Here is a 24168-nt window from a genome sequence, read left to right on the forward strand (position 1 = left end):
TACAATAAAGGCAATACAATAAGCGCGACACAAAAAGTACAAGTTAAAGGGAAGGGGCTGAAGGCAGCTGTCATGTACCTACCCGTCGATGGCGGGTGGGGGGGGGGGGGGGTGTCGGGGGGGAGCAGAGTAGCAGCTTTCAGACTCAAGGCTGCTCAGAACCTGTTATACTATCCAGATGTCTGCTGGAGAGGGACGGCATGTGCGCTGCCTAAACGTGCTGGTGAGATGGGTTGGACTGACAGCTATTCCTCATGAAAAGTGAGGGTTCAGACTTGACTGGTCTCACAGATTTCTATGCCTCAGTCTTACAGGCCTGGAAGTTGTGACTGTTACACGTGAGGGTGGTATGGCACCAGGGCCATGGGTGTGGGAGCAGCCTCTTTTCCAGAACCCACCGATACCTCTGGAGTCAGTGCCCTCAGACACCCTGCAGAGATGATTTAAATAAGCAAACTATATGCAAAAATAGGATACTGAATATGCAAATTAGGACATTTGTCGATGCCTGGAGAAGGGGGATGGAAAACAGCAGGTTCACTGAGGAGGTTAAACAGGTATCATCTCACTGGGGCTGCTGGGAAAGTTCACTGAGGAGGTTCATGGGTGAATCCTGTTTTTGGACTCTGACACAGACTCTCTGTGAACATTAACATACGGACTCTTCATACTGGGGCCACAATACACTTTTGTACAGCGGTTTGAGTATGATTTCTATGTAATATTCATAGACATACATGTATGATACACATACGCATATGAAACACCTTGTAAACTTGTTTAAATATGTTTACTGTTGAAGAACCACACACCTAAATGGAAAGATTACATATCTAGCTTGCCATATTGCCATATTTAAAATAAAGATTTTTCTAATGAGTGGCAGTTCATATCTAGATGTGTGATGCAATTTAAGTTTCTAAATGTGCATCCAGGAGGTATTGCAGTGTAAATGGAAGTCATTACAGCCTATCTGGTAATGGCCTTTATGAAGACATATGTTGTTCTATCTTAATAATTGAACAGAGCCTTTGTAAAGATGTGCTGCCATGATTTTCATCCAGAAGTGGAATTTTTCAGGCTTCAGACAGACATTGATGGCATTGATGTTATTTTTTTGCTAAACTGCGCCATCTCATGGTGTTTGTAATAAAGGCCCTGAGGAGGACAGTGCATATGGGATCACAACAGAGTGAGTATTAGATTTACTTTGTGTTGAATGGTTATAACTTAATTCCTTTACAATAAGAGTGTGAACTTTGCCCTTAGTTTTAGCTCTGCTTTAGTGTGGTTTGGCGTGGTCAAGATCGGGTTGAGATTTAATTCTATAAAACATGACTTTTGTATATTGTGCGTTTTTGTTGATTCTGATTCAGCATTTGTCTTAGTGTGTACTTGTGTGCTAATCTTTAGTTTTGAATATTTTAAAATAAACCATTATTATGAAAGGTGTTCAATCAATGTATTCTCATGCTGATATGATAGAAAGATAATGAAGTGCCTGAAGATGAGAAGTATAAAAAAAACTATATATACATATATATATATATATATATATATACACACACACATATATATATATATATATATATATATATATATATATATACACATACACACACACACACACATACACACATATACATATACATATATATATATATATATATATATATATATATATATATATATATATGTGTGTGTGTGTGTGTGTGTGTGTGTGTGTGCGTATATATTATGATTTTTAGCCAGTAAAGACAGTCATCCTGGCCAGTTTTATTGTGTATAAGCACTAGATAGTACTCCATGTAACACTTTAGTACTTGCCTCATTACATAGGAAAAGTCCTTAGAATATTGTACAACTCCTACATATTCCAATACTGCATTCAGCACATGTCAGTACTGTTCTTGATACCAGTCAGAAAACACAAGTCAACTCAGAAAATGGCTGTGCACCATCAACAGACTACACTGAATAAATTTGCTCTGTTGACTGAATCTGCTGACTGGTTTTGTTGTGATTGAGTTGTGTGATTGTCTTGTTGGACGATCTGAGAGGAACAAGGCCAGTCTGACACTCATAGTCTAATAGAATTTACTCAGTTATTCTCTGGACTGAAGTTACTTAAATAACTGCAAACAAATTGTTTCTTCATTTTTATTACTGTGACGCACATGAAATGTACAGTTCATCATAGGTTAACTTCTTGCTGTTGTCGTCCAATTCCTCTAGATGGCACTAGTATTCCAGCTGAGATTGCTCTTTTACTGCGAGGGAGAGTAGTTCTAATATTCTCTTCTACCATAAGTGTGGAAACTGATTTTTTTTTCTTTTTGTTTTTATGGTTTTTTTTGTGTCTCCAATTCACCTAACCTGCATGTCTTTGGACTGTGGGAGAAAACCAGAGCTCACCCACACAGACAGAACATGTAAACTCCACGCAGAAAGGACCCTGGCCACCCGGCCAGGAATCGAACCCAGGACCTTCTTGCCATGAGGTGCTACCCACTGTGCCACCCCAACCAAAACATAAATTACAAACTAATGTATCACTCTACACATTAATGACATGAAGACAGACAATAATGTTTTTACAAATGGAATATTTACGGAGCAGACATAAATGCAAAATGCAAATTTGACAGGTAGCAACAGCCAATAAATAGTGAGGATATAAAAATTGCGACTGAAAGACAGAAGGAGAACAGGATGGCGGTGGGATGTGTGTATGAACTGAAAACATGCCACGTGTGTGTGTGTGTGCACACATGTGTGCGTGTGTGTATTTGTGCGTGTGCGTTTGTGGGTGTGTTTGTGTGGGTGTGTGTGTGTGTGCATGTGTGTGTGTGTGTGTGTGTGTGTATGCGTGCGTGTGTGTGTGTGTGTTTGTATATTTGTTTGTGTGTGTGTGTGTGTGCATGCGTGTGCGTGTGTGTGTGTGTGTGTGTGTGCGTGCATGCATGCATGTATAAATGATGAGAAATGGAAGGACAACGTGAGTCCATCATAGAGAGATATGATCTGACCAATAGAAGAGTGATGTGACACATCATTCATTATCAGTGAATGTCTTTATAATGTCTCCCCTCCCAGTTTTGTTTAGTGATGAATGTAAACACTACTGCTGTCATCTCTTCAGTTCCCTGTAGAAACCAACATGAGAAAATACAGTGACACGTTTATTAGAATCATATGAGAGAAACAGATCTAATGTCTCATGTTGCATGTGTCTTTTGCTGTCTGTTTGCATGTGTCACAAATATTGATGCTGTACAGGGAAATCCAGAAATAAAGGCAACACTTGAATGTTAAAGAGAGTCATTTTGAAGAATACAGTATATTTTGAAGTGAACTCTTACCATTTTTTGTGTGATCTCAGTGAAACTCAGTGTCTCAGTTGGACTATAATTCAGTTCTGTGGTTTGTGCTGCATGAAAGTTTAAAGTAAATAAATAAATAAACACAGGAACAATCCAAATAAGACTAAAAGAGTTTCATTTCAACATTAAAAATGAAATTTGAGTTTTCATTACTCAACACTTGCCTTGAGATGACACATAACAGATGACACATAACAAACATGGCAGTACCAGTGAAGTACATATAAATACTGTCAAAGGTATTGTCCATATGGGCAGTTTTACTGAAGAATCTGCTGTTAAAAAACAAAAAGAAAAGACAAAATTAAAGTGATAAACTGTAGATCTGCATCTCTTGGCATTTCTTCAATTCTGTTACTTGTTTCCCTTTGCTGTGTGTCAATAATAAACTGTGGAAGAGAATGGAACCAATACATAAATATCATTCTGGGCTCAAAATGTTTCTGTTATTTTCTGATAACAATAATCTCTAATTTAAATGCATAATAAACTGAACAATCTGTAAGAAATGAAGATCGTACCCAAAATATTGTCAATCATGTTCCGGAGAACAGTAATGTGGTGGTAAACAAGCAAGACTGTATCCAAAACATTGACAAATACTAAGGCCACTTCTGACATACCAGGACTGTGAGGACATAGTTCTGTAATATTGAGTTGCGTTGTCTGGTTACTGACTGGGTTAGCAGATACACAGCTATAGGTGATGCAGTCCTGATCTTTTATCTCCAGAACGAGAGAGAGGATGGTGTTGAGATCAGGGCTGCTGGTCTGGTTCAGTATCTCTTTCCCTTTGTACCAGGACAGAGTCACATCTCTCCCATTCTCCACTGAACACACCACTGAACACTTTGGACCAGATGATCCATTTACTGCTGAGTGACTCTGTCTGACTCTAATGTGAGGAGCAGGAACAGTAGCTGGTAGAAATGATGAGAAATGAACAATAAGAAATACTTGCCCACTTTAATGCATTCAGAATGAAACATAAGCATATATTATGTTTCCATGTATATCAGTCATGTTGAGGATGGAGAATGATACATTTAACAGCATAGTCAGTTATCATTAATGGATTCAGCAGTGCTTTACATAAAGCAATTACTCTTGTTCAAGGAACCACCAGTTAATTAGTTATATAAAAGCTCATTTTCTGTTTTCACAGTACATTTCATCAGACAAACCAGAAAATAAAAGGTTATAACTGATTGTTCCCAAGGCCATGTCCACTGTTACATCTCAAGTAAATAAAGAGAGTAGACTCTGCTCTTTAAATGGACTACACTGCAGTATGTCTGTGTTCTCACTTTTATTCTGTTCATCTACATGTCCTTTCCCTGCTTCACCCAGACTGAGGAATGGCTAATAACAGATAAGGACAATATGGGATGAATCCAGTCATGAAAACAGTGTGTATCAGTCTGGTCCATTGTTGCCCAATTCCAGCCCTGGAGACAACAGTCCTACTGCTTTTCTCATCAACCAACTTCTATGGTCTCTGACAAACTGAAGAGCCCACAAAAAGCAGCAGGATATTGGCCCTCCAGGACTAGTTTTGGGCACTTCTGGTCTAATACATTTGCAGATTAATTCAAGTGCTGTTTGGATCATCTGTATTCACTGTAAAACAAAAAAATCTGTAACGCAACAGCTTTTTTCATTTTTGTTTCACAGACTTTTCATGTATTTCAGTAATACATGGAATTTACGATACAACTACAAAAATAGACTGTGAACTTAGTATCTGATGTAAAATAACATGAATATTGTCTAACCGTGAATCAGATAACATATTCCTATTTTTAACTTAACTAACTTAACTAACTTAACTTAATTTTATAAATGTCCTTATAAATTTTACTGACTTCAAAATTTCAGTTGGTATAACGTGTAATATAATTTTAAGTTATGTAAACTAAAAACTTTTGATTAATTTAAAATCACTTTCAAATGAAATAATATGAACTCCAGGTTGTTAAATCACCATAACTTAACATTTTGGAGTTCCAACATTTTTCTTAATTCTGCGTTTGCGGCCGAAATCAGAGCCGCGGTGCATCATATGTGTCGCCTCCACTTACATTCGATCTAGTGAACTTTCAGCGATTGAAAAAACAGTTATGCTCTGAGAACGGTCACTACAGCCGTCATTACAAGTACTTTGCATTTGGTGCAGTGCTTGGCTAACAAGCCAGTGGTGCGAAGCTACCATCTGTGAGATAATGACTTACCGCCTCCAAGTTAGAGTCTTAAACTAATTCAGTATCACTGCACCGTAACTAGTCAGCGGCAAGAATTGACTATTCGGTAGCTTAGCTAAGTAAATGGCGGTACGCAAGGTCACTCGAGTCTGACAGACCTGCTCTGTTCCAGTGATGTACTGCATGTGTATACTCTTAGAGCGCTTTATAGCGCATAGACGAAAATTTTTAAATACTGTATGAGTAACACGGGGTTCTATTACAATAAATGCTGATTATGAAAACGAGCTTTTTATGTAAACTTATGCAATAATACACAAGTTAAATTGAGTTTTGTAATTTTAGGCCTCGTAATTTGTATCATTGCAGCATCAGTACATTTTTATATATAGTTTCATTGTCTTTAAAGGAGGAAATATCTGTATTTAATCATTAAAAGACATAAAATTTGCTCAGTTTCATGTAGGCTTAAGAACAACAAACTGTATTTTAATTATGGTAAATTACTGTATTTTTATGAGGTGGTTAATTTATGTTATTTTGCAGTATTTTACTGGCACCCCTGCTGTCACCATATTTCTGTTTTTCTTTTAAAGTTATTTCTTTACAGTGTAGAAAAGTTATTCAGTTCTGCATTTTGACAATACTCAATACAAAACATATGTAAAGTTCACAAAGAGCAAACCATTGTACATAAAATGTCCACATTTTGAATGGTAGTGCTTAGTCTGCCCCATACCGCTGTTACAAAACAGGACACAGAATACGACATAATCTAATACCATTTCAAACCCTTTATGTGACCCCGTATCAGTCATGGTTTTGTAATTCAAATGTGACATTTGTTCTCCCATGTAAAGCCTTCAACAAATCCAGTCCACATGCAGTCTCCATCCTCTGCTTTCTACTCAGAAAAACCTCAATTTCTTGCTAACCCCCAAATAAAATGCAGCCTAGTTATTTTGCCAGTTTTCTTAATTTCTTAATCTCTAAAAGAATGTAGAGGTGTAGAAAGGTGTAAAATACAGAAAAGCCATTTAACTCGTGCTGTATGTGTTCATAACATATTTTTAGGGGAAAATGTAGACTTTTTTTTACGTCAAAACATTGTTAAAATACAGTCACAGCTTATGTAGAAAAGTAATTCATGTGTTTCATGTGAGACAGTGAAAAGAGGAGCTGTAACATGTACACTAACAAACTCACCATAGACAGTGACTCTGAACCTCTTCTCTGAGAATTTTCCACTGATGATTTGTACTCTATAAACTCCAGAGTCTGTGATGCTGATGTTCCTGATGGTGAGAGATCCAGTCTGTCTGTCCAGCTGCAGTCTGTCTCTGAATCTATCACTGTAATCTGTTATAATCTCTCCTGTGATGACATGACTGTTAACTATCATTGTGTCTGGATCCACAGGTCCATAAAACCACAGTATAAGAACACTCTGTAGTCCAGTAAAACCAGTGTGTAGAGTAACAGTCTCTCCCTGCCTCACTGTCTTCACCCCATCCAGAGTCACTCCCAACACATCTGTAAATTATAAAATCACATTTAATATCAGACTTTCTGCAGTGTGGGTTCATCACTCAAAGTTCAGTTGACTAACAAACAGAAAAATCAGAACTCTGATAAATTACCATGAGAATAGTAAAGAAGATAGAGAAAGAGACAGTTCTGCATTTGACAATACTCAATACAAAACATATGTAAAGTTCACACAGAGCAAACCATTGTACATAAAGTGTCCACATTTTGAATGGTAGTGCTTAGTCTGTCCCATACGTAGAAAGGTGTAAAAAACAGAAAAGCCATTTAACACATGCTATATGTGTTCATAATTTGTGATGAACACTGACTTATAGACCTTATATGAACTCACCAGTTTTCCCTAAACTCCAAGTTTGTATCTATAGTCTCTGAAATTAAATTACATGTATATCATGAAATTATTGATACGAATTGAAATGTGCTGAGTGAATAGCTGTTACAGTGTGCTTTACTAGTGCACCGTTAGATTTTACTGAATTCATTTACACTACACCGGTTACACACACTGACCAGATACACTGGAGAGCTAACAGTGGAATGCTAACAAAAGATTTGACATTTGTTTATGGCACTAAAAACAACACGACCTGTTTAACTTCTATCAGGGAGTCAGGGAGATGTCTCTCAGAAGTGGCCGTCTTACACTGCAGTGAGGACTAAACAGCACATCACAAGTGTCTTGGTTTTCAGTTACAGTGGCCACATGTGAGCGCCGAGATGCTGCCTGTTACTCTAAGTGTTTCCTCCCCAAATCCTATAGAAATGAAAAACCTCCAGCAACGCTTAAGTAAATGTCGTTAGGCTACCACATGAAGTAACAGGGTTGGATGTTTTGCCAAATACACGAACATTAATGAACTTCACAAAACATCTCTTCGGTCCACAGCCTGTACATGTTCATCGTCTAAGCTGCGCATTGTCCGGGGAAAATACAGTCGCGTCCAACAACTGACAACACGGTACTACTATTGCACTTAAAATATATTTAGTATTATGTTATATTCTGTGTGACTGGCACCCAGTTGTACAGAATATTTTGATTAGTTTATCAGAGGGACCAAAATAATTGAAGAAGCATAGGCTACTTACCGTTTGGAATGAGAAATATCAAAATGAGACTGTGGGGATAGAGTCCAGTGAAAATGTTATATTTCTTCATTTCAGTGTGTCATACGTAACGTTTCGTATTGAGGGAGCGAATGGATAGCAAACAGCAGTGTTTATTTCAAACAGCGAAGGCTGTCGTCTGTCTCCTGTGTGACGTACGAACTCGGTGTTGTTTTTGGTTGAGTAAAAATAAGGTCCATTAACCTATTTGCGCGATCCAAAATCGAGACTATTTCAGATGCGGCGTTGCTGTGATATCGTCTACACATCATAGAATTATTACTATTGTCATTAATATTGTTGTTGTAGACAATACTGCGAATACTGATAATTCAAACTGCTCAGATAAACCCCTTATTTCTGGAGAGAGAACCATCGCATTTCATGCTCGGAGATGAGTTGCATGTTAAGTGTCATGTGAAAGATTTGATTCGTCAGATACAACGTTGCTTGTTGAGGTGGCGTTAGATATAGCTGTTGTAACGCCCATAAGCTGTGTGTGCGAATCAAACAATGACCCGCTAGTTTAGGGTGGTTAAACTCTTTTTCTCCGGAGCGATTACAATGTCCTAGACAGTACGACACAGGTGAGAGCTTGGAATATCTTGCTTATTTAAGATAATGACTGCAGTCTCTATTGACTCACTTTTCTTTGTTGAGTACCGCAAAACTGACGTATGCCACATCTCATTCTCTTTCTCATAAGAATGAAAAGAACTATAAATTAGGGCTATACAAGCATTGGTTATTTTCTAGTACAGCCTACAATTTGGCATTTCGTAGACGCTTTTAAACCAAAGTGACTTACAAATGGTGCGTCAATCAGGTTTAACTACCAAATAAGCAAAGATCACAGTAGGAATTCACCTGAATTATTTTCAGTACCACGGTCCTGTATATCCTGCAGAATAGAGACAAGGTTAGTACAGATTTTTTTTTTCATAAAACATAACATAAAAGAGAGGCTACACATTGGGGGCCAGGTGGATTCTGAAAAGAGGGTTTCAGTCTCCTGCGGAAGATAGCGAGAGATTCCGCAGTTCTGAATGACCTTCCTTCTGGTGAGGAAGGTCATTCCACCACCGCGGAGCGAGGACAGAAAAAAGGCGTGGCTGAGTGGAACGGCTGCCAGGTTCCCGAAGTGAGCGGACCGCCAGCTGCCCAGAGTAGGCTGAGCAGAGACTAACTATATCAGATCACTAGTATTGGTTCTCTGCTCCAGTCATGGGGACACCCTGTCCAACATATCTTTGTTTTAACTCCTCATTATCACAGTTAATTGATCTAATCAAGGGCTTATTGATTAGTTGATCAGTGGATGAAAGTGTGTTAGTCTTGAGTAGAAACAAAAATTTTCATGCAGGTGGTCCCCAGGACTGGAGTTGGGAACCACTGAACTATGGGCCAAGGGCAGGATGTATCATTGCCACAGTCATGGTTAGTTTTGTCAGTCTCCAGTTTGACAAACAGTCAAAGTATTGATTCGTCCCCATCAGATGCCTGGACTCTACCTGTTAAAGTGAAAGACAGAGACCACTGTAAATATGTTAGAGGGGGTAGAATCTGAGGATCTGACACACTGCATTAACTGAGTATGTGTGAATTTTTCTGTGTACTTTGGTGCCATGTAGAGGAGGAAATAAACCACATTTACAACTGCATTATCAAAAGTCATTTTGAGGACAGGCATGGTTCTGTATTACTGACTTTCCTCTCTGTTTCTTTCTCTCTCATGACCTCTTGCATGACCTTTTCTGCTGTAAAGGTCAGCGTGGAGTGGGTCTGTTACACCCTGTGGATTCTTCCTGCTCTTTCAGTCAAAGGACTGAATGTCACTCTTAATGGCTCTGTTGAGGCATCCATTTTAAAGGGGTAGATCAGCAGTTTGTCAAAAAAATGTAAGTGATCACTGTTTTGGCATGACAGAGGTGGGCTGGTATTAAAATCCATTACGTCCTCCATGACATGTAGCTGTCTGTTTGTTTGTTATGTTTTGTTTGTTTGTTTTGTTTATTTCCCCCAATAGATTCTATGATGATTTTAAAATCCAAACACCTACAATGTTTATATGAAGAGTTTCCTTTAAGTAGTTCCCATGGGATCAATGTATGTAAGACTTTTGCTAGTTTAGTCAGTGTCTTATAGATCTCCAGAGAGGATCAAAAGAGTTGTCTATGGGGCAGCACAGCTGTGAAATAGGCATCAAGGTTGTTTGTGATGTAGTTAGTCAAGAGGCTCAGCCCCCCAAAACTTTCTTCATCTGTTTTTCTTTTTTTCCTTTGCATGTATCAACTGTATGTAAACGTTCTGCATTTGTGAAATGGAAGAGAGATGGACACAGGAACCATGGTGTAAGAAGGTACAGGTCTGAGTAGCAAAAAGTGTCCAGAAAACATTTAAAAGCAACAGAGAACATTCACACCGTGTTTAAAATGATTAATAGTGGAGAATCTTTAGTGTCAGTGAGGTCTATTCTGTACACTCTGTCCTCTTCTCTTCTCTCATCTCAGTGTGGTTTACACACACACACACACACACACACACACACACACATCCTGTGTGCCTGTGAGAGACATGAAACGTCCAGTGTTTAATGACTCTGTTGAGGCCTCCAAGGGGTAGATCAACGGTTTATTCAAAAAAATCTAAGTGATCACAGGTGAACAATAATATCATAATTCTTTACTGTGAACAGTCATTTGTTTAGTAATGCTGTGTAATGTATGTATGTGTTATGCTGATAAAGTTACTTTTAATATATGTGACCCATAGTTATGCATCTGTTTCCATAATCATTAGAGATTTTACCCAAGCATTTCATATGCTTTTGCAATGTATTTCTGATCACTACCATTTTGTTTCTGACTTTGAGTAAATAAATTTTAGTCTGTTGTTTAACAGTCTATTCAACAGCAGTTTGCCTCTCGTGATGTGGTGAGTGCTTGGCATAACTGACTGTGGTTAGTGTGAGTCTGTCATCTGTCACACAGCCCAGCCTGTGTACAGCCCCCTTCCCTCTATATAGTCACATTCTACTGCCTCTCATGTTCCAATGGGTCAAAAACACAAACCACATGCGCTTCACTTCTATCCTATAGCCTATGGAAAATTCTCACAACAGTCATGATCTGTGCGTACGTGTGCGTGTGCGTGTGCGTGTGAGAAGACTCTGTGGTGGACAAATACACAAGTACTAGTTGTTTTAAAGTTTGAGGATAGCGGTAAAAATCATTTTAAAAAAAGCATGTGTGGGTATGTGCCACAACACTAACGGTATTTAGAATTGATGTTGTACAACAGAATGTGTCATAGAAAAAAAAAAGAGAGAGACTCAGAGCATTGATCCTCTGTCTTGTATGTAGACCACTGCACAGTGTTGCCCTGAGTTCTGTAACAGTTAAAGACATGACGTTTTATGGGATTTTCAAACATGTATAAAAATGTTTTTTAGTTCTGTGTCCATGTGCTCTAATGCTCTTGATTATTGCTGATGATTGTTATGATGAATTGGTAAACAGACGATTTGCCTCTCGGACCTTACACAACTACTGATCCATCCATTCATGTCCAAACTATATGTAAAGTATTGTGAGACAATCCTGCTCAACATTGTATTATTATGAGAACAACACTGACAACACTCACATGCTGCTCCCAAACTTATTAACTCAGACTGTAACTCTTACTATTGCTCAGGATGACTCATCCCCACACCAATAAACCAATGGAATAATGCATGGTGGGTGATACCTTTAAAACAATTATATTGGTTGGACATTTAGTTAACACATCTCTTTTCCTCCCTTACGTGCTAACGTGGGTTCGAATCCCACTTCTGACACCACTCACATGCTGTCCTCTATAGGGCCACACAGGCCTTTTCTTTCTGAACAAAGAGAACTTGATGTTTCTTACAGTACAAAGGATTGCATAGTTATATAGCTGTTAATATAAACGATTACATTGATTCACCCCTATAATAATGAATACATTATTGTCACATTGTTTACCATGGTTACTACAGTGATTATCTTAAAGGAGAGTAATATTTCTCCAACACTAACCTGATTGCAAACAGAGGACAACATTGCTGGAAAGGAAGAACTGGTTGTGAACCCTAACCTTAACCCTAACCTGAATAACATAGAAATGGCTTGGATTTACCAAATCCATCTTGATTCGATCCACTGCAAGCTTTGCAAAGACAACATTCACACAACAGCTGGAAACAAAGCCAAACTTTTTAGCCTCGTTTAATGAAAGCCCTGCAAAGAGCACATGCAGAGAGTCTGACCATCATCATTAACCACAGTCTCACCCACACAGGCAGAGGCATCAACAAGACCTAAACAAACAAACAAACAAACATTCCTTTTTACTCACTGAAGCAATGAAGGCATCACTCTATATCATCACTCAAGAAGACCCTGGAAAAAGGCGACAGTCACAGTAAATGTTTAACGAAAGATATGGTCTCAGTTAAAACAGCTGAGAAACAGGGTTTCAGAACACTGATAGATACTGCTTTGTCTACTGATTTGTCTAACTTTTATTTGTGTAATTAATACCTACATGCTTGACTTACCTATAATGTGAGTTCTCGGGCAAAAATCATGCTCTTATATGATACAGATGTACAAGGCTTTCATGTACAAGGCAAATAATCCAATTGATCCATTTAAAAATATGTCTATAACAGTGTCATTGTCAGTTAGTGTGCACTGCAGATATAACCATGACGTGGTGTGCGTGTGTGTGTTTATGAGTGGTATGCATCCCAATTATTTATAAGTGTATTCATAGAGATGCTTGCTCTTTGTTGTCTATATTAAAAAGTGATGAGACTGTCTATAACCACCCCTCCTTCCCCTGTCTCTCACTTTACACCCCCTTTTTTTTCTCTCTCACTCTCTCAGGCAGTTCCCCTCATCTTAGAGCCAAGTGTAATGTTTATAATTATATATATATATATATATAATTTTTTCCCCCTTTGATAATGAGGGCAGCTTTGAGACTCGTCACAAAATTCTGACACAGTTCTCTCTGCTCCTTCAGTCTGTTGCATCACTCAGAACCTGCTGTTATGACTTTGTCTTTTTAATTCATCCGTCATAGTTTCACCACCGCAGTGCGTTAGGCTGTCTGCTGTGTTCCAAAACCAGACACCACATCATATAATCTCTAAATTAATCTGTATGCTAGGCATTTACATGCTCAAAATTGAAACAAACCAAATGATTTACTGTGCTGATCATAGTGCATGACAACAAATATCTGAACTTTTTTGTCAATTAAGTTACTTACTTCTATCAGTTATTTATGTTTATTTAAGTAATGTATAATTTATATTTATTGGTGTTGAGGGTGTGTTGAGAGTGTGAGAAGTGCATTGACATTTAACACTCTTTGAACAGCAATGTACTGACACAGGAGACGTGATAATGATGATAAAACACGTCCACTCATCCTATTCCTATGTCTCTATACTACTGTCATGTAAAGTCAGGAACAACAGTGGACATTAACTATATTTCATCTCAGTTTTTCAGCATAAAAACAGAAAACATAGTAATGCACCATCAATTTGAAAATAACCTTGTTACTGCAGAATCACTTTGTTGTCAACAGTCTGAAGGTTTGGGATTTCTCTCTCTCTCCCTGTCACTCTCTCTTTCTCTCCCTCAATAAAGAATATTAAATATCTAATAATCATGTACCCTAAATACCAGGGAAACAAGAAACTTTATGCCAGCTGCATGTCAGAGATTTGTAATTTCTTGTTTAATCTTTTAAAATGTGATGTGTGCCTGGTGTAGAAGTGTTACTTTCAGTATTGGTGCTTGGCTCCACATTCTGCTGTCTACCTCCCCCTTTCTCTGTCTCTCATCATCTCCCCCTTTCTCTGTCTCTCATCATCTCCCTCTTCCTCTGTCTCTCATCATCTCCCTCTTCCTCTGTCTCTCATCATCTCCCTCTTCCTCTGTCTCTCATCATCTCCCTCTGTCTCTCATCATCTCCCTCTTCCTCTGTCTCTCATCATCTCCCTCTTTCTGATGCAGCTCATGAGTTTTGTAGGTTGTGAGTTTTACCCCTTCTTGAGCTGCATTAAGGTGGTATTGGTTATATATTCATATCCAATAAATATGGTGCATTTTCTCCATTATTGTCATGTTTAGTAAGGCCATGTGTATGGCTACAGAGAAGAGGAAAAAATGGCTGCTTCTTGTTTAAATGCCTGAAAGCTTTGGTGGGCTTAGCTGCATTTTTCTGCAAAACACATTCAGTAACTTCAGGTGAAAACTGTGTGTATGTGTGTGTGTGTCTGTAGGAAGTTACACTGTCTCAGTTGACAAAAGTAAGAGATGGAGAGGTTACTCTACACACTGATAATGCTGATAAAGTCACTTAGCAGTTAGTGGATTATCTAGGCCAGTGTGTTCTAGGGTCTGTTGTCTGTAGAGATTTGACTTTTGAGATAGATCAGGACAACAGTCTCTACTGCTGTGTAGCTACAAGCCAGATATACAACCATCCAGTCCAACTCATTATTAAAGAGGTGACTGAGCGGGTGAAAGCATCACTTGTACTTTGTTTGGTGCGGCTTTACTGGTTGTTCTGATGCTACGCTTATTGCTCCAGCAAATTAGGCCATATGGGCTTTAGACAAACTGAATTCATAAACACACAGTATATAATGTATCTCTCTGAATAACCATCTGTCTGTAATTCATAAACACACAGTATACAATGTATCTGTCTGAATAACCATCTGTCTGTAATTCCAAGGTCTCTTCTAAAGTCTCAATATAAATGTTGAGAAAACAGAGAGCAAGGGACCTAACATCAGAGATACATAGTTTGAAAAATCTTTATGTACACAGTTCTATAGCCCAGGGCAGATGTTAGAACATTGTGATTAGGACAGTGTCTCCTCTTCTTGTCCTGCCTGGGCTGGTCTGGTCTGGGCTGGGCTGGTCTGGTCTGGGCTGGGCTGGTCTGGGCTGGGCTGGTCTGGTCTGGGCTGGTCTGGTCTGGGCTGGGCTGGGCTGGTCTGGGCTGGGCTGGGCTGGTCTGGGCTGGTCTGGTCTGGGCTGGGCTGGTCTGGGCTGGGCAGGGCTGCCAGACATCTTGTGACTGCTTTATCTCTTGAGCTATGGACCTGTCTGTGGACCATACTCAAGACACAAAACATGTGCAGTAGGACCACTCACATCACCTGCATAGTTGGGTGTGTTTTATTATTTCTTGTTGGTCTGAAGTTGCCATAAGGTCACACATATTAATCGGAGTAATTTTTTGCCAGGTGTGACATACATGCAAGGAATTAGCTTCAGCCAATGGTGCAGTAACAGTCAACAAATTTCCAGTACTTAAAGACATTACAGATAGCAAGTTGATTACAGCATTAGTGCAACTAGATGATCAGACATGAACACACCCTCTCTATTCAGTTCAGTTCAATTCAGTTCAAGGTTAATTCTATAGTGCTTTTTACAGGTAAAATTGTCTCAAAGCAGCTTTACAGAGATCATTGACTAAATGTCCAGTGAACAAGCCCAACGCAATAGTGACAAGAAAACATTCCCTAAAATGACATGAATAGGAGGAAGAAACCTTGGGAGGAACCAGGATCAAAAGGGGGGTCCCATCCTCATCTGGCTGGCATAAGTCCTAGAAGACACAGGGTTCATCTCTTATTCACCAGAACACAGTCAAACTGTCCATGCAGTAAACATCTTGCATTACAAGGTTGTAAACTTTCGGGTACAATCAGATTATGGCGGCCAAAATCACTCACTGGAGTGACAACATCCCACAGACTAAGCTAACAAAGTGCTGTGTGCCTCTTGTGTTTACCGGACTAGTGTAACATTACAAATTTATTTTTTATCACGTACTAAAAGCATATAAAAAGTATATTTCAGGTGCTATAGTCGCCCAGAAACGTTTGACGGTTTCTTTCACGGAGCTTCCCTTGCACGAAATAAGCACAGGAAAACACTTACCGTTTGCGATGAACAAGAATATCCAGGGACTGAATTGAGGGGGGAAAAGTTTCTTCATCTGAATGGTTAATACAGAGCAGAATTTACAAATAGCACAACCAGTGGGTGAATCTGACTTAGGCTCCTTGGAAAACTTGACTTTGATTTCAATGATGAGGCCGTCCGGGATGCAAATTATCAGTTTAATCAACTTAAACCATCACATGTCACGGCGATCTCATGACGTGTCGACTGTCTCTTTTTCTGGCAAGGATATAACTGGTAAGTCGTGCCTCCAACCTCCAAGTCCGGCGTGGAGTCATACTGCAGGTAAGCATTTTAACAGGATATCACACCTCTCTCCCTTCGCTCGCTGTCTGTGAAAAATGAGATGCTGAAAAGTGAGAATTGTTATCCTGAGTCAGATTTATGCTAATGTTCTGAGAACTGAACAAACTTTGCTCTTAAGTCTGCTGTGATACGACAGACAGCATGACATGTCTGAACACATACACCTGATTCATGCCTAACTCATTATCTTAGAGGATTTATTTCTTCTGTTGTTTCTATAACTTTTCCAGCACATCAGTGGGGTCTTTATAAGCCCAGATCAGTCAGTGGGCACATGTCAGGGTTAGTTTCAGGACTAGTAAACTTTACCAGAAACAGCGATGGAGACTGTGCAGCACAAGCAGATAAAACATCTCTGTGCATTTAAAGGTCTGAGCTGTGATATTACTTCATGGAACTTGTCCCTGCCCCTTCTGGGTTCTACAGCATTTGAAATAATAGATCACAATGTAGGGAAGGTCTTCTTCTCAAGATTTCGATATTATATAGAGGGAGGAAGAATAGAGAGGAGAAACAGAAACTAATCAGTCCCATTATCAGATTATAAAAACATAGAACGATCCATAATAACTGGAAGTGGATGTTTCAGGATACAGCAGTATCACAATAAATCGTTTGAATAATGTGTGTGAAGAGACAGGTACCTCTGTGTTCTGAGCACATGCTTGTGACCTGTGAGGGTTTATGAATAGAATAAATAATTGATCGATTAAGAAAGTTATGACTACTTGTGGGTAGAGTGAAGTACAACATGTTAAGTAACAACATAACAAATAATACTGATTAAATGATTAAATACTTTCATCACTTTAGTTTTGGTTGATTAAGTTGCTTCAGTTCCTTAATCAAAGAGCAGAACTAATGCAAGAAAAGGCTACTGACACAGCAAAATATCATGTGTTCAGTTGAAAAGAATGGTAAACTGGCCACGTAGGTAGCCTGTATGATCAGTCAGTGCAGACTGTAACCCAGTAATCGAAATATTCAGTTAAGCCATTGTGGAGGATGTGGCACAAACCTTAACCATGCAGAGATAAAGGAAAGCAGATCACTACATATGGGAAATGGAATCACCAGTAAAATTTGCTTTGGTTGTTACGTGAAGGCTGTGTATTCTGAGGGCAATGAAAGTGATGCAGTAGTGACAGATAAAGAGATGCTCATCATTTACAGGACAACATTCCTTAAACATATTTAATACAGTGCTCAAATAATGTAGCCTAGATGTGGGTTGTTAATTTTTTCCACTCCCTGAACAGTGCTTGGTTATATATTCATATCCAGTAAAACTGGTGCAGAATATTTTTTCCATCATTGTCATGTTTAATAAGGTCATGTGTATGGATACAGAGAAAAGGAAAAAAATGGCTGCTTCTTGTTTAAGTTCAATTTGTTTCATTATTTCTCACTCCGCTGAAGTTGCCATAAAATGCCAAATATTAATCAGAATAATTTTTGCCAGGTATGACATATGTACAGTGAATTAGCTTTGGCCCATGGTGAGGTAACAGTCAACAAACCCAAAGGCGGCAGTGGCGAGAAAAGAGGTAGGTGTATTATACACATTAGGTTGTGTCTGAAACGTCATACTACTCACATACTGATCTTGATGTAAAAGTAGTAAGTAGTATACAGTACATGAAAAATAAACATTTTGCAGTACACGACAGTTACCCAGATGATGTACTACTCTAGAGAAAATTTGCAGTATATAACTGGAGCTCACTTCGTCGAGTACTGCATCCCATGAAGCAACGCGGTGATTTCCAACTGTCAAAAAATTAAAAAAAACATGGCGGACAGCGACCAAAGCGGCTACAACTTCAACTGCAGCTGCAGTCCCGAATATAAATGTATCAGTCGCATATTTTGGTGTAATAAGTCTTCATACGCTTTCTTATAGGGCTACTTTTGATAGATATTTGTGGTCGTCGTGTGGTCTCCCAGGTCTCTTCCTTGGTCTGGATAAGCTGGCAGCTTGACCAGGCGTCCACATGACCACCTGGCAACGTTCATGGGTGGGAAGCCAGCAGCGGATCAACTCCTCGTTGCTGCAGCGACTCCCATTGGTTGGTCAGGATGCTAGATTAGTGGAGGGCAGAGCACGTGAGCATAGCAGGAACACCAGCATATGTTACAGCTTCCTGGAGAAGTTCTCCATAGTTTGGTGAAAAGAAGCAGCCATTGAGTCCATATGTATCAGAGGAGACATGAAGCAGTTTACAACTTTCTCCAGACCAGGCAGGGGCTGTGCAAGCGAAGGGGACAAGAGAACACAGGAATTGGACACTAGTAAATTTGGAAGAAACACTTGGCTGGTGTTGGTTATAATAGTGCCAAATTTGAGTTGTCTTTTTCCTTTTCAGTTATAGTTATGTATATTAGCCTCCAGATGGCGCTAGTTAGACTGCTGATGTTAGCTTTCTAAACCACATTCTTAATCCCTAAAAATAATTCATATTATCACTGTAACTGAGTCTTGACACAGTAATGTTGGTTTAAACTCTTAGAAGAATATTTTATGTTGTGAAAATGTAACCCAGCTGTAATTTACTCAGCTTGTGTTGATTGTTTTTGCCAGTAAATAGTTACTGTCACTTTAACACTAGTATACGACAGTAGCAACCGCTTTCCGGTAGGGTTAGGAAGCTATCATACAAACGCACTGGCGGGAGAACACGCGGGTTCAGAGGGGCTGCGCGAAGGCAGAGAGCACATCTGCGGAGTTGTGTAGTCCTCGCCTGAGCTTCGTTATCAACCATAACGGTGCAATATTCTCTCGCTAGGTGAGCATGGTTATTTCTGTGTGTGGTGTAATATACTTTATGTCAAGTATAGTAGCTTCGAACAGGAGTATTGAAGAATTGTAATGATAATAGACTAAATGTAAGCCGACGGCCGATTGCTAAATCGCCGCCATTTTGAGAAGACTCATTTAAGCGAGTTTTGAGCTATTCCATTGTTTTAGCACGCATTTTCCGTGCGGGTTATGTTAATTGTTTAAGTTAACTAATACAAGTGTTTTGTTAGAAGGTGTACATTAAGTAATTGTGAAAGTATTTCATGGAAGTTTGACATGATAAACGGCATTATGTTACGTTCTAAGTTTTGGTAATTAAGTAGAAGTGGATTCCTCAAAGTAAATTAAGCTATATGTTACTTTATGTTGTGTTATAAAATAACTCTAGTAACCATGTAAGGGGTTCAGAGGGGCTGCGCGAAGGCAGAGAGCACATCTGCGGAGTTGTGTAGTCCTCGCCTGAGCTTCGTTATCAACCATAACGGTGCAATATTCTCTCGCTAGACTGCCTGCCGTCAGTAGTCCTGGACGCTTTGACACGCTGAGGAGAGGAGCAGACGGATTCGCACTGGTCACCCCACCGGGACAACTTGAGTATTACTCAATTGTTTTTGTCCACATAGAGCTCTATGCAAAATATTTTTTTTTGGGTACCCCTTTCTTTTTTTTTTTGGATGCTTCGTTTTGTTCCCCTTTCTTCTCAAATTTCTATGTTTGAACTGAAGTGCGGGGATAAGGACACCCAGATTTGGCAAAGGAACCATTTCTTCAGATGAGAGACCCTTATAAAACCAATGTGGTAGAATGGACTAAGCAAAGGATTTGTCAGTTGAGTTTATGTTTAACTGAAGTGTTCAAAGTATCATTTGGGAGGTGAATTCAAATGTTCGTTAGAATCCGTTTTGTTTATTTTGGACAATAGCAGTGTAATATACTATGGACAGAATTGGTCTTATGGATTGAACAAACCTTTATTGTGATATATAATTTACTTCGTATTCTATGAGAAGGATACGTTCCAGTCCAATAATTTTGTTGGATTCAGATAGTAAACAGCTATCAAACCCTGAATAAATTCTTCACTGAAGTAAGTCAATTCAGTTTGCTCATTTCTATCAGATACTGTGATTGGGTTACATAGTTGGAGAAAAATTGGCGCCCGAACAGGGACTGGAGCGTGTCCAACTCTATTTAAATCATAATTGGAAGGTAAAATGGAACTTTGTGAACAGTACGGCTTTGACCCTGAGTGTACGGTCATACTTAAAGGAGTTAGGCCAGAGGTTAGCCTTGAGCAAGTGCGGGAAGTATTCGACCTGATAGATCATGTTGTGCGGATTCAGCACCTTGACAGACATTCAAATGCCATTTTATGTCAGTTTCAGGAGTCTATCACCCCAATGCTTGTAGAGGATGAGCACTTTGATGGTAGTGGTTCCCGCTGGGAGGTTATTCAGCTCGAAGAGTATTGTCCGGGTAACATAGGTGTGGCCCCGCCGCAGGATAAACTAGTGCCTTTAGCTCGTGTAATTGATGATATGACGGTCAGTTTTAAAGAGCAGATCAGTGAGTTGGCTGTTAAGTATAATGTCAATCCTGACACCTTGAGTCAGCTAGCAGTGGGTCATATTGGCAGAAGGGGAGATGGTAATAAAGGCCCTGTAACGTCAACTCCTGCCTCTGGTCTCAAACTCAAGTCTTCGCCTGACTCAGGAGAAGCTACCAGTGATGTGCAGTGCCCCTCAGGTTCCATGGAGGCTCCTAAGGCTGACTCCTCATTTGTGATTCCCATACCAGCAGATGCGCATCGTGTCATTGTAGAACATATTGTTAAGCATGAGGCACAAACATATACTCCTACTGTAAAAGAGATACGCTCATTTTCTGGAAATTCTCCAAAACCCTCTACTGAGGTAGACTATAACATGTGGCGGCTTCGTGCAAAACAGGTGCTGAATGATTCTAGCCTTAGTGAGAGTCAGCAGCGTCGGGTGCTACTTGACAGTTTACTTTCCCCTGCTTTGAATGTGGCCCTGGGCATCGGTCTCCAGGCATCCCCAAATGCCTATCTCCAGGAATTGGACAAGGCTTACGGTAATGTTACAGGAGGTGAGGAACTGTACATTCAGTTCTTGGAAACGCACCAGAATAGTGGGGAGAGGGCATCCGATTACTTGCGTCGCCTTCATACCTTGCTACAGGAAGTTATAGAGAGAAATGGCTTGACAAAACAAGATGCAGACGCTCATTTGCTAAAGCAGTTCATTAGAGGCTGCTGGGATGATCAGTTGATAACCACTCTGCACTTAAAAGAGCCACTAAATGATCTTCCTAAAATGACCCCCAGCTTCTCTGAGCTGTTACTCAAAATCAGAACTTATGAGAAAGAGAGTCAACTCAAAGAAATGAGGAGAAAGCGATACATGGGGGGAAACTCAACTAAAGTCCATACCAAAACTCTGATGGCTGTTGATGAGCCTGAAGTCTCTGGCAGTGATATCTCAACCGTTGTAGGGGCTGCTACAATGGAGCGCCTTGAGGAGAGGATTAAACAGTTGGAGGCTGAGCTCATGAAAAATGCATCCGTGCCAGACACTCAGAAACTTAGAAATGAAAAAGTCAGGCGTAAGCCTGCACCGAACACTAAAAGCACTAGCACCACTCCTGTTGTGCTGGCAGAAAAGGCCACAAAGGTCGGAAAGTTCTGTTATAATTGTGGAGAGGACTTCCATTTGCTGCCTCAATGTACTAATCCAGCTAATGCCGTTTTGGTGCAAAAGAAATTGTGCGAGAGGCACCGGAGTAAGCCAACCCCACCTCAAACAGCCCTACAATCAAACCCACCTTTAAACATGTAGGAGCTCCTGCTGTGGAACAAGCGGGAGCTCATGACCCAACCAGTTCCACCCTTTCAACATGTTGTATGTATGACCTCTCACCAACAGCAGAAGCAGCTACCCAGATCCCGGATGGTCTAGTGGGTGAACCCTGTGAGGGTGTGGCTTGGTTGGATGGAGTTCAATGCCCCTGTTTAATAGATTCTGGATCACAGGTAACAATTGTATGTCAGTCATTTTATTCACAACATTTATCCCACAGAGAATTGTTCTCTATTGGCAGAGTCCTTAATATTGAGGGTGCAGCTGGGCAGCGAGTTCCTTATTTAGGGTATATCGAGGTGGAGGTTCAGTTTCCTCAAAATGCTTGCGGCACTGGTCGACGTTTCAATACCCTGGCACTAGTAGGTCCTAACCAGTCGTACAATGAGAATTTCTCTGTAATTGTTGGCACCAATATTCTGCGGCAGCTGACACAGCACTGCATAAAGAAAGGTGGATCATGTTTTCTCAAGACCTTGCCCATTCAGAATAGTTGGGCAATGGCATATGCAGAGTACTGTAAAAAGTCCAAACCCCAGATAGATAATGCTAAAGTTCTACACGTGATGCTTAGTAGCAAAGAACCAGTGCACTTAAAGCAAGGTGAAGTGCGTGTATTACAGGGCATTTGTCACTCTAAGACTAGAGGTGAGATGTTCCAAGCTCTCGTTGGTGGCTTAGAGGGAATACCCACTCCTGGAGGTTTGATAGTATATGATCAAATAGTGGATGTGAAACGTGGAGCCCAAAATAAGTTTGAGCTTACTGTCAAAAACATTTCTCAGCACGACATCACTTTACCCCCAAAGACAGTCATTGCAGAGTGCTCTCCTATTGATTGGGCTGTGCCGATTACATCAGCTGCCTTTGATGTCTTACCTGATGTCTCTACACTGCAGTTGCATTCCTTCTTGGTCTCCCCAAACGAGAAGGCAATTTCTGCTGCTGAAACCATCAATTTAGATTTTGCTGACAGCCCCATAACTGCACAACTTAAAGAGCACATTCGAGCTAGAGTTTGTAACGAAGTGCCGCATGCCTTTTCCTGGCATGACCTTGATGTTGGCACCGTTGCAGGTGTTAGCCACCGTATTGAGTTAGAGCCGCATGTCCCGTTCAAAGAGCGCACAAGGCGTGTCTCACCTGCAGATTTTAATGACCTGAAGAGGCACTTACAGGATCTCTTAGCAGCAGGCATCATTGAGGAATCTAGTAGTCCCTATGCATCCCCAATCGTGCTTGTTCGAAAGAAGAATGGCGAACTTAGGATGGTAGTGGATTATCGGAGGTTAAACAACCTTACTAAGAAGGATGCGTACCCATTACCTAGAATAGAGGAGACGTTCACGCTGCTATCGGGTTCAAAGTGGTTCAGTGTCCTTGATCTTAAGAGTGGATATTATCAGCTTGAGGTCGAGCCATCTGATCGGCCCAAGACAGCTTTCACAACCCCGTTTGGAACCTGGCAGTTCCGGAGAATGCCTCAAGGCTTGACGAACTCACCGGCAACGTTCCAGCGGACTATGGAGAAAGTAATGGAGGGAATCAATCTCCAAGAAGTCATTGCTTTCCTCGATGATCTAATAATATTCTCTGACACACTAGAGGAGCATGAGGAAAGGTTAATGAAAGTGCTCAAACGCATAGCTGACTTTGGGCTTAAATTGTCCCCCTCCAAATGCAAATTTTTCCAGACGTCTGTGCGGTATTTGGGGCATGTGATCTCCGCCCAGGGAATCCAGCCTGACCCTGAAAAAGTTGCCGCTATCAAGAAATGGCCTCGCCCTCAGACCATTAGAGAACTCCGGTCGTTTCTTGGTTTTACTGGATACTACCGGCGGTTTGTGCATGACTATGCCCGAATTGTCCGTCCTCTCAATGATTTGCTAAAGGGAGACTATGCCCCCAGAC

General features: G+C 40.2%; 1 protein-coding gene across 1 annotated transcript; it reads right to left on the bottom strand.

Annotated features, from left to right (window-relative positions):
* Positions 1-332: 332 nt before the first annotated feature.
* Positions 333-15369, bottom strand: LOC115823810 (uncharacterized). Its single transcript, XM_030787835.1, has 4 exons — positions 15189-15369; positions 6791-7117; positions 4007-4303; positions 333-430 (listed from the first exon to the last, which is right to left on the bottom strand). The coding sequence occupies exons 1-4, from the start codon at positions 15367-15369 to the stop codon at positions 333-335; spliced, it is 903 nt and encodes a 300-aa protein (XP_030643695.1).
* Positions 15370-24168: the final 8799 nt, after the last annotated feature.

The sequence above is a fragment of the Chanos chanos genome, chromosome 11 (genome assembly GCF_902362185.1).
Source record: "Chanos chanos chromosome 11, fChaCha1.1, whole genome shotgun sequence".
Classification (NCBI taxonomy): Eukaryota; Metazoa; Chordata; class Actinopteri; order Gonorynchiformes; family Chanidae; genus Chanos; species Chanos chanos.